Source organism: Portunus trituberculatus, chromosome 37, assembly GCF_017591435.1.
Source record: "Portunus trituberculatus isolate SZX2019 chromosome 37, ASM1759143v1, whole genome shotgun sequence".
NCBI lineage: Eukaryota > Metazoa > Arthropoda > Malacostraca > Decapoda > Portunidae > Portunus > Portunus trituberculatus.
Window position 1 is genome coordinate 26,296,406 of NC_059291.1, and position 12,543 is coordinate 26,308,948.

General features: G+C 39.0%; 1 protein-coding gene across 1 annotated transcript in view; it reads left to right on the forward strand.

Moving 5' to 3' along the window:
* The window catches only part of LOC123514165, a 47,638-nt gene that overhangs the window by 27,376 nt on the left and 7,719 nt on the right, over positions 1-12,543 (forward strand). Inside the window, exons 7-9 of the mRNA XM_045271815.1 lie at positions 492-659; positions 2,571-2,738; positions 2,895-2,989. Coding sequence (XP_045127750.1) covers positions 492-659; positions 2,571-2,738; positions 2,895-2,989 — 431 coding nt within the window. The remainder of the gene's footprint in view (positions 1-491; positions 660-2,570; positions 2,739-2,894; positions 2,990-12,543) is intronic.

The window sequence follows — 12,543 nt, forward strand, 5'->3', positions numbered from 1 at the left end:
TTCCAAGGCACCACTGTAATCCCTTACTTCCAATATGCTTGACAACAACCCATCTATATTAGTATGTCACTCTTAGTTTCTTGCCTCCTCCACGACCTCCTTTTTCTTCCTTAGGTACCACTTCTTTAGTCTCATATCCAGAACCCTCCAGTAAAAATTCTTCTCTATCTCTGTTTTTTCTCTTTTTTTTTTTTTTTTCTCCTTAGCTTCACTTCTTAGCACTTTCTCCTTTTCCCTCTCCTCTAAGTTCATATCTCTTTTTATCCATATATCCTTGTGTTCAGTGTGTGTGTGTGTGTGTGTGTGTGTGTGTGTGTGTGTGTGTGTGTGTGTGTGTGTGTTAATGCAAGTTGAACCACATTTAAAAGTAGGGCTTGATATGACAATGATTTTTTCATAATTTTATTTGTTTGCAGAAAACCAAGTATAGAAAAAGCCACTAATATTTGTTTCGTTTTTATTTGTGTGTGTGTGTGTGTACAAATATGCAGCCGTTCCTGAACCGGTGTATGGTCGGTGGAGGCGTTCACATCTCATCTCAGTACAAGGATGCTTTCTACGTGAGCTGGAACTGGCCCCGCATCCGCCAGACATGTGTGCTGCTCAACATGTCGGTGCTGCTGTCCCTGCTGTGCGTTGGACTGGGGCTCCTGGTGCAGGTGAGTGTTCATAGGAGGGACAACATGTGTCAGTGAAAGGTAAAGGTCTTGGATTCCTTTAATTCAGTTATCAGAAATATTACTAGTTTTCAAAGAATGGAGTGTGAATGTAATGATCTCATATGGCAAGGAAATATGAGAAAATTAGGTTTGGAGTGGTTTAGAGGATGAAGAACTGCCCCAGTGTAGAGTCTGATCCTGTAGAAAGAATGGCAAGGAGTGAGATGACTACAAGAATGTATATGATTGTGATAGATGCAGTGGATGAAAGAGGAAGGTTTCTTGTGATGTTGGAGAGTGCTTTGGTAAATGAGAGGTGTGGTTTGTCTGTTGAGAAGAGATAAGAAAAAAAGAGGAACTGCAAAAAAGCCATCAGCCCTAAACATGGCAGTTCCTGTTTGAAACTTACCTACCTATTTCTGGCTATCATCCCTACCTGCATATCTGTCTAATCTTTTAAAGGTCCCAATTGACTTATTACTTGTTATTATTGATTACTGAGCCTATTCCATTCATCTACCACTCTATTTGAGAACCAGTTCCTTCCCATCTCTTTCTTGAACCTAAATCTTCTTAAATTGAACCCCAAAATTTTGGTTCTATCCTGTTTATGTCTCCTTAATCATAACCCCTATACTATTTTAAGACTTCTATCTGGTCCCTTCTTAATCTATGTCTCTAAGGAGTGCAAATTTAATGGCTTCAATCATGTTTCATAGGGAGTATCCCTCATTCCCGGTATCCTTTTGGTCATTTGCCTTTGTACTAAATCTAATAGACCTATATCCTTCTTATAATGTGGGGACCAGAACTCTGCAGCATAATCTAGATGGAGTTTGATCAGCATTAAATATAACTTTAATATTATTTTAGGACTTTTGCTTTTAACACTCCAAAAATCAATCCTATTACCCTATTTGTTGTATTTCTAGCCACTATGCATTATTTTCTTTGACAGATATCGAAGCTAGCTATAACTCCTAAATCTTTCTCATACCCTGAACCCACCAGAGCTTCATGGTTTGTGTACCTACTGTGTGGCTTTGCCCTACCTATGCTAAGGACTTTGCATTTATTAATTTTAAAACTGCATTTGCCCTCTGTCAGTCCATTTGTTCATCCTATCCAAATCTGCCTGCAAGGCAGTGGCATCTGTATCTGACCTAATTAATCTATCATCATGTTATCCACAAATGTACTAACATCATTACTAATTCCACTATCCAAGTCATTAGTATGTGTTAAAAACAACAATGGCCCCAAAACTAATCCCTGTAGCACCTCACTAATTACTTGACCACACTCAGATTTAGAGCTGTTTATTGCAATTCTGCCGTCTGTCACCTAGCTACGACCTTATCCAGCCTAATACCTTCTCCTCTATCCTGTGAACCCTTATCTTCCTTAGCAGCCTCTGGTTTGGTACGGCAGTGGTGTAGTGGATAGGGTGGTGAGTATGGGATCAGGGAGATGTCCACACATAGATTCGAATCCCTCCACATACCTCCTTGAAACTGTCATTTGTCAAGTTACCTACGTCACCATGATACTCAGGTTCTAGGTGGTTACACCAAAGATGCACTTGGGTGGTGATATGGATCCTAATATAGGTACCTCTAAATAATATTGCCCATGCCACTAACAGGTGGAAGCTGAACGCCACTCCCCATTCATACTCTTCAGGTATACCTAAAGGTGCTATAAGCCATAACCTTAAAAGAAAATAAAAATAGAAAAATGAATAGATAAATAAAAAATTAGAAAAATTTTCATTGATATTTATAATGAATTCCTAACAACCAGAATAATATTGAATGTTTATGATGCATAGCACATGGATAGTATATTAGTAATAATCTTAGTAAGGTGTCTCTACCCCTACTGCTGCATCTCCCCGCCATCACCCTGCAGATGCCGCGAGGGGGGGAGTGTGACCCAGACCATGCCTGGTGGCAGGGCTCTGTCATGTATGAAGTGTTTGTGCCAAGCTTCCACGACTCTGATGGGGATGGAGTGGGGGACTTGACGGGCCTCACTGCCAAGCTGGATTACTTACAGGTATGTCAGCAGGGACAGAGGTAATTAAGTTGTGAGTTATGTGATGTTTTCAAAAGTGCATAGTATTTTGTGTATTTGAGTTCAGAAATTGGTATAGGCATGCATATAATGTGCCAGAATAAATTAGATAAACTACAGAGGCATATTAAATAAGCTTCATCACTGGTTATGTGTCAGCAAATTGCTGTCAGGATGGACTTCATGTCTGCTTATGTGCAGAGATTTTTACTCATCATCTTGCAGTGGCTTCTCATGAGGAAGAAGATGGTTCTGTAGTGTGTGTGTGTGTGTGTGTGTGGAGATCGTAGCTGTAGCCATGTGGTAGATGACATGAGCAGGGGATCATATCCAGTGCGCATGCACACACACACACACACACACACACACACACACACACACACACACACACACACACACACACACACACACACACACACACACACACACACACACACATGAGCAGGGGATCATATCCAGTGCGCGCGCAAACAAACACACACACACACGCACGCACGCATGCACGCACGCACGCACACACACACACACACACACACACACACACACACACACACACACACACACACACACACACACACACACACACACACACACACACACACAGAAGTTGGAAAGCAGGACTGGTTTAACGATAGATGTGAAAAGGCTAGAACAAGAAAAGAGGATGCATGGAAGAGGTGGAGAAGGAAAAGACGGATTAAGCAGTGGGAAAGTTACAAAAGAGCAAGAAATGAATATGTGTTGATTAGAAGAGAAGAAAGAAAGAAACAAGAAAAGGATATAATTGATAAATGTAAAGACCAACCAAGGCTTTTTACAGACATGTGAACAACAACATCAAAAATAGAGAAAGTATTGAAAGTTTAGAAGTAAATGGAGTATGCAGTGAAGATCCCAGGAAATGGCAGAGGCTATGAATGGATGCTTTCGGAAGGTATTCACAAAGGAGACTGCTTTTGACAAACCACTGGTAATGGAACAGAAAGGGATTATGAAGGAGTTTCAAGTAACTGTGGAGGAGATCAAGAACATGATGGGGAGTTTAGAAGTGAGAAAAGCTGTGGGACCTGATGGGGTATCAGGATGGATTTTAAGAGAATGCAGGAGCAACTGGCAGAAAAAGTTTGTGAAGTAATTGATGCCTCATTAAGGGAAGGTGTAGTGCCCCAAGACTGGAAAAGAGCTAACATTGTCCCAATCTATAAATCAGGTAACAAGAGAGACCCATTGAACTATAGACCAGTGTCACTTACAAGTGTGGTAGCTAAGATGTGTGAGAGGGTGGTGAAGAATAGATGGACAGACTTCTTGGAGAAAAATGACATACTTTGTGAGTGTCAATTTGGTTTTAGAAAAGGGCGTTCATGCACGACAAACCTGATATGTTACTATTCGAGGGTGATAGATGTAATACAGGAAAGAGATGGTTGGGCTGATGGAATATATCTGGATTTAAAAAAGGCCTTTGATAAGGTACCACACCGGAGACTGATCTGGAAACTTGAAATGGTAGGAGGAGTGCATGGCAGTTTACTAAAATGGATGGAAGACTTTTGGTAGGAAGAGAAATGAGAACAATAATTAAGGACAGACCATCAGAATGGGGATTGGTGGAGAGTGGAGTTCCACAGGGATCAGTGTTGGCACCAGTAATGTTCGCGGTCTACATAAATGACATGGTGGATGGGGTGTCCAGTTATGTGAGCCTATTTGCAGACGATGCAAAATTGTTAAGAAAAGTGAGATGTGACAAAGATTGCGAACTACTCCAGGAAGACTTGGACAGAATATGGAAATGGAGCTGTACATGGCAAATGGAGTTCAACACGACAAAATGCAAGAAAATAGAGTTTGGCAAGAGTGAAAGAAGAATCAGGAGTATGTACAAGATAGGAAATGAAGACATAAAACCAGTCATGAAGAAAAAGACCTTGGGGTGACAATTACCAATGACCTATCGCCAGAGAGACATATAAACAAAATAATTGGAGAAGTATTGAACTTATTGAGGAACATAAGAGTGGCGTTCGATATTTAGATGAAGAAATGATGAAGAAAATAATTACTGCAATGATAAGACCGAGGCTTGAATATGCAACAATACAGTGGGCTCGAACTTAAAGAAACACATAAGGAAACTAGAGAAAGTACAGAGGGCTGCAACAAAATGGTGCCTGACTTAAGAGATTTGACTTATGAAGACAGACTGAAAAGAATGCAACTTCCGACCCTGGAAAACAGAAGAGAAAGGGGAGACCTGATAGCAATATACAGAGTGATGATTGGCATGGAAAAATGGATAGGGAAGATCTGTGTATGTGGAATGAAAGAATGTCGAGAGGGCATGGGAAAAACTAAAATGGCCACTTATAGGAGAGATGTGAAAAATATAGCTTCCTCATAGAAGGGTGGAAGCATGGAATAGTTTAGACGTGGAAGTGGTCAACGCAAGGAATATTCATGATTTTAAGAAAAAGCTGGACATTAATAGATATGGAGACGGGACAACACGAGCATAGCTCTTTTCCCGTATGTTACAATTAGGTAAATACAATTAGGTAAATACACACACACACACACACACACACACACACACACACACACACACACACACACACACACACACACACACACACACACACACACAACCCAGAAAAGTACAGTAAGAAAGGACTAAAGAAACTTACGATGAGCGAATGTAATGTATTCCAACATAAATGGAGTGATATCGGGGATTTTAGAACTCAACGATTACTTGAGGGATAAGAACCCAGATATTGTGGGTCTTACTGAAACAAAACTGAGAGAGGGAGAAGACCTGATGATGGTTGGAGAAGGAAATATAATGTTTGGAAAAGAAATAGAGTAGGTAAGATGGGAGGAGGAGTGATGTTGCTGGTTAAAAAGATATAAAGGTGGATCAAGTGAAAGAAGGTATGGGAAAGGCAGAAGTGCTAAAGATCAGAGCAGAAACTAATGAAGGAAAAAGAGGCACTACATAGTGGTGTACGTACCACCTAAGACAAATGCATGGTCAGTACAGGAATATGAAGAAATGATAAGAGATACAGGAACATGTCTGGAAGAAATGTTGGGTGGCTGTGAACGAACTATAATGATGGGAGATTTTAATTGTAAAGAGGTGTGTTGGGAGGACTGATCAATGGAGGGATCAGAGACAACATGGGGAAATACACTATTGACACTGGCAATGGAAAATGTGTTAACTCAGTGGGTCAAAGAAGATACTAGGTTTGGAGGAGAGGGAGCATCGTCAAGACTGGACTTGGTCTTTAGTACAGAGCCAATGGTAATTGAGGAGATGAGGGTGGAGTGCCCTTTAGCAAAGAGTGATCATGCAGTTTTGGAGTTCAAGGTGATAGATGAAGAGAAATCTAGAAGAAATGAAGAATATAAAGTGGGAAGATGGAATTATGCCAAGACAGATTTTGGAAACCTAAAGAAATTCTTTCAAGAGACAAATTGGATGAAATTCAAGAGTGCAAATGAAAAGTGGAAGGAATTTATAGAAATATACAAAGAAGGTGAGAAAAAAATTGTACCAATAAGACAACATAGAGAAGTTGGAAAGCAGGACTGGTTTAACGATAGATGTGAAAAGGCTAGAACAAGAAAAGAGGATGCATGGAAGAGGTGGAGAAGGAAAAGACGGATTAAGCAGTGGGAAAGTTACAAAAGAGCAAGAAATGAATATGTGTTGATTAGAAGAGAAGAAAGAAAGAAACAAGAAAAGGATATAATTGATAAATGTAAAGACCAACCAAGGCTTTTTACAGACATGTGAACAACAACATCAAAAATAGAGAAAGTATTGAAAGTTTAGAAGTAAATGGAGTATGCAGTGAGATCCCAGGAAATGGCAGAGGCTATGAATGGATGCTTTGGAAGGTATTCACAAAGGAGACTGCTTTTGACAAACCACTGGTAATGGAACAGAAAGGGATTATGAAGGAGTTTCAAGTAACTGTGGAGGAGATCAAGAATATGATGGGGAGTTTAGAAGTGAGAAAAGCTGTGGGACCTGATGGGGTATCAGGATGGATTTTAAGAGAATGCAGGAGCAACTGGCAGAAAAAGTTTGTGAAGTAATTGATGCCTCATTAAGGGAAGGTGTAGTGCCCCAAGACTGGAAAAGAGCTAACATTGTCCCAATTTATAAATCAGGTAACAAGAGAGACCCATTGAACTATAGACCAGTGTCACTTACAAGTGTGGTAGCTAAGATGTGTGAGAGGGTGGTGAAGAATAGATGGACAGACTTCTTGGAGAAAATGACATACTTTGTGAGTGTCAATTTGGTTTTAGAAAAGGGCGTTCATGCACGACAAACCTGATATGTTACTATTCGAGGGTGATAGATGTAATACAGGAAAGAGATGGTTGGGCTGATGGAATATATCTGGATTTAAAAAAGGCCTTTGATAAGGTACCACACCGGAGACTGATCTGGAAACTTGAAATGGTAGGAGGAGTGCATGGCAGTTTACTAAAATGGATGGAAGACTTTTGGTAGGAAGAGAAATGAGAACAATAATTAAGGACAGACCATCAGAATGGGGCTTGGTGGAGAGTGGAGTTCCACAGGGATCAGTGTTGGCACCAGTAATGTTCGGTCTACATAAATGACATGGTGGATGGGGTGTCCAGTTATGTGAGCCTATTTGCAGACGATGCAAAATTGTTAAGAAAAGTGAGATGTGACAAAGATTGCGAACTACTCCAGGAAGACTTGGACAGAATATGGAAATGGAGCTGTACATGGCAAATGGAGTTCAACACGACAAAATGCAAGAAATTAGAGTTTGGCAAGAGTGAAAGAAGAATCAGGAGTATGTACAAGATAGGAAATGAAGACATAAAACCAGTCATGAAGAAAAAGACCTTGGGGTGACAATTACCAATGACCTATCGCCAGAGAGACATATAAACAAAATAATTGGAGAAGTATTGAACTTATTGAGGAACATAAGAGTGGCGTTCGTATATTTAGATGAAGAAATGATGAAGAAAATAATTACTGCAATGATAAGACCGAGGCTTGAATATGCAACAATACAGTGGGCTCCGAACTTAAAGAAACACATAAGGAAACTAGAGAAAGTACAGAGGGCTGCAACAAAATGGTGCCTGACTTAAGAGATTTGACTTATGAAGACAGACTGAAAGAATGCAACTTCCGACCCTGGAAAACAAAAGAGAAAGGGGAGACCTGATAGCAATATACAGAGTGATGATTGGCATGGAAAAATGGATAGGGAAGATCTGTGTATGTGGAATGAAAGAATGTCGAGAGGGCATGGGAAAAAACTAAAAATGGCCACTTATAGGAGAGATGTGAAAAAATATAGCTTCCCTCATAGAAGGGTGGAAGCATGGAATAGTTTAGACGTGGAAGTGGTCAACGCAAGGAATATTCATGATTTTAAGAAAAAGCTGGACATTAGTAGATATGGAGACGGGACAGTACGAGCATAGCTCTTTTCCGTATGTTACAATTAGGTAAATACAATTAGGTAAACACACACACACACACACACACACACACACACACACACACACACACAAACACACACACAACACAAAAAAAACACAAAACAAAAAAAAAAAAAAAAAAAAAAAAAAAGAGTGGAAATGGAATTCAATGTGAACAAAAGATGTCATGGAAATGGGAAAGAGTGAAAGACGATGTGGGAATCTATAAGATGGGAGATGGAGTAGAACTGGAGAAAGTAAAAAGGAAAAGGACTTAGAGTGATGATGGAAGAAAACAATCAACCAGTAAGCCATATTGATAGAATTTTAGAGAAACATATAATTTGCTAAGGAATATTGGAGTAGCATTTCACTACATGGACAAAGAAATGATGAAGAAATTGATAAGTACTATAATAAGACCCAGATTGGAATATGCAGGAGTAGTGTGGATCATAAAAAAACACATAAGAAATTGGAGAGGCTACAAAAATGGCTACAAGAATGGTTCCAGAATTTGAAGGATGACATATGAGGAGAGACTAAAGGCTATGGATCTACCAACCTTGGAACAAAGAAGGAGAGAGGAGACCTGATACAAGTTTATAAATTGATCAACGGAATGGACCAAGTGGATAATGAGAAACTGATCCTGAGAGAAGAATATGACATCAAGCACAAGATCGCATAGTAAAAAGCTGAGAAAAGGAAGATGTCTGAGAGATGTTAAAAATATAGTTTCCAGAGATGTGTTGAGAGTGGAACAGTTTAAATGAAGAAGTAGTGTCTGCAAAGAGTGCATACTTTTAAAGAAAGATTGGATAAGTGTAGATATGGAGACGGGGCCACATGAGCATAAAGAGGCCCTGTAAAACTACAACTAGGTAAATACACACAAACACACATGAGGAGGAAAGAGTATAGGAAAACTGAGCTGTGCAGCTGAGAAAATCAATGGGAAATGAAGTTCTGAAGATGGTGGGAGGAGTGGATGGATAGAATAAAGGTGAAGAAGATATGTTGAAAAAGTGAAATATGTGATTGGTAGAGAAATGGGGTGGAATGGGGTTGAATAAAGAAACATTTGGGTTTTGGGTTGAATGAATAGGGAAGACAAAAAAAAAAGGTGAAATATTGAACATTTGTGAGAATGAATCTTAAGAAATAGAAGAATTAATTGATATTGAACATTTAAATAAGTGGGAGGATGTGGATGAATACTTATAGTGCAGAGGTGTGATGTGAGAGAGACATGTTAAAAAGGAGTTAGAGTGTTGTCAGTGAGGTTGAAGAATGTCTGATATTGAGATGTTTAAAATAAAATATAGATGAAATGATGAGGAAGAAGATAAGTAAAAGATAATTGGTGGAGAGTGAGAAACATGAAGATCTGTGTGGAAGATAAAAAGAGAAAACATGAGATATTTGGTTCAAGAGCAGTAGGAGAAGAACTAATGTGATTAAAAGAAGGAGAGATCAACAATATGAGAATGTGAGGATGGTCATGAGAACAAAAACACATTTCAATAAAAATAGATACTGAAATAGAAGTGAGAAGGATAAAGAAAAACACAATAAATGGATAGGAAAAATATTTATCTAGATTACAGAAAATAGAAATCTGTATGGTGGAAAAGTTGAAAAAATGTTTGAGCTGAATATTTAGAAAGATGTGGAGGTGTTATTGTGAAAAAAGACATGAAGGAGTGAATCTGGGAGGCTGAAGAATGAATTAGAAGGAAATGAGATTTTGGGGTCTGGTGAACAAATAGGGATAAAGGTTGGAGGAAATTGATGTGTTGTGGGAAAGATTGATAAGGATGTCAGAAACAAATATTTAAAAACTGAAAAAGATTAAAAGAGTGATCAAACAAATAATGATGAGAAATGTCTGAACTTAAATAGATGTGGGTGTAGATATAGAAATAAATTCTATCAGAAATATGGTTTGGCATTTATGAGATTGATAAATAAATAGGAATTTTATACAAAAGAATTAAAGAGTGATACAAGGAAAATGAAGAAATGCTTGACAAAAAAAAAAAATAAGAATGAAGACAAGAATATGGGTGGAATATGATGGTTGGATAGAAGAATGGAAGAGGAAACTAACACACACACACACACACACACACACACACACACACACACACACACACACACACACACACACACACACACACATGGGACACCGTCGATGGCGGATGTGGTCGCTGAGCTCAGAGCAATCATCTCTAATTCTACAGTTACCATTGCCTAAGAGTAACCAAGGTGGGAAAGGAGCTGGTAATGTTTGTCCCGTCTCCATATAGTCATGTTAACTGTTGATTAGCAAAATAATGTCCAGGAAGGTGAATATAAACTGTAGCCTGCGTTTGAGCCATCAGCTGGTTTGTTTACATCTGCGCAACATGGCGGCCGTGAACTCGAAAGATGAATCAGACTTCACAGGATTTCAAGGAATAATGGAGAAGAGCGTTTATGTGAAGAAAATTCTGGAGTTGGAAGGTAAAATTGAAAAACTGTTTGAAAAGTATGGGGCCTGGAAACGAGTTATGACAATGTAATGAAAGAGTGCGCTGATATGAAGAAGAAAATGCAGTACTGAAAGAGGAAGTTAAGCTAATTAAAGTGAATTGCGACAAATGTGGAGAATCTCTAGGAAAAGTGATGGAGAAGCAGGCTGAATGGAAAAAAGTCAGGAAGTGGAAAGAAAGGAGGTAAATTACAAAGTTGCAAGTCTGGAAAAGGAAATCAAAGAGTCTGGGAGAAAACTTTGGGCCTTGCTGAAATTATAGATCAACAGATCATAGAAGAGAAGATTGCTGAGAAAGTGGTGAAGGTTATTAAGTCAAATGAGACATTGGTGAGGGAAACTGTAGACAAAAAGAGATGTGTGGTGATATTTGGTGTGGAGGAGGATAAGACACCGAGTAAAATGGAGAGAGAAAAACATAAAAAGGTGATAAATAATATCATTAATGTGGTGCAGGAGGAGGAAAAGACCTAGTACAAGAAATAGAGGACTTCCATAGAATTGGAAAGTTCACAGGAGAAGGTATGAGGCCAATAAGAATCAAACTTAAGTCACAAAAGGATGTAGATGAATTGGTGGAGAAGTCATGGAGGCTAGCCCAGCAGGAAACAACAAGGAAGATTTGGTTGAGAAGAGATCTCGGTGAAAAGGAAGAGAAATGTTAAATGAGTTGAGAAAGGAGGCTTTGAAAAAAATGAAGAGAGGACAGAAGAGGAGAAGAAAGAGTTTTCTGGAGAATCTTGGATATGAGACTGAGGAAGTGGTTCATAACCCAGAAAAGTACAGCAAGAAAGGACTAAAGAAACTTACATATGAGCGGAATGTAATGTATTCCAACATAAATGGAGTGATATCGGGATTTTAGAACTCAACGATTACTTGAGGACAAGAACCCAGATATTGTGGGTCTTACTGAAACAAAACTGAGAGAGGAGAAGACCTGATGATGGTTGGAGAAGGAAATATAATGTTTGGAAAAGAAATAGAGTAGGTAAGATGGGAGGAGGAGTGATGTTGCTGGTTAAAAAGATATAAAGGTGGATCAAGTGAAAGAAGGTATGGGAAAGGCAGAAGTGCTAAAGATCAGAGCAGAAACTAATGAAGGAAAAAGAGGCACTACATAGTGGTGTACGTACCACCTAAGACAAATGCATGGTCAGTACAGGAATATGAAGAAATGATAAGTGATACAGGAACATGTCTGGAAGAAATGTTGGGTGGCTGTGAACGAACTATAATGATGGGAGATTTTAATTGTAAAGAGGTGTGTTGGGAGGACTGGTCAATGGAAGGATCAGAGACAACATGGGGAAATACACTATTGACACTGGCAATGGAAAATGTGTTAACTCAGTGGGTCAAAGAAGATACTAGGTTTGGAGGAGAGGAGCATCGTCAAGACTGGACTTGGTCTTTAGTACAGAGCCAATGGTCATTGAGGAGATGAGGGTGGAGTGCCCTTTAGCAAAGAGTGATCATGCAGTTTTGGAGTTCAAGGTGATAGATGAAGAGAAATCTAGAAGAAATGAAGAATATAAAGTGGGAAGATGGAATTATGCCAAGACAGATTTTGGAAACCTAAAGAAATTCTTTCAAGAGACAAATTGGATGAAATTCAAGAGTGCTAAGGAGCAAATGAAAAGTGGAAGGAATTTATAAAAATATACAAAGAAGGTGAGAAAAATTTGTACCAATAAGACAACATAGAGAAGTTGGAAAGCAGGACTGGTTTAACGATAGATGTGAAAAGGCTAGAACAAGAAAAGAGGATGCATGGAA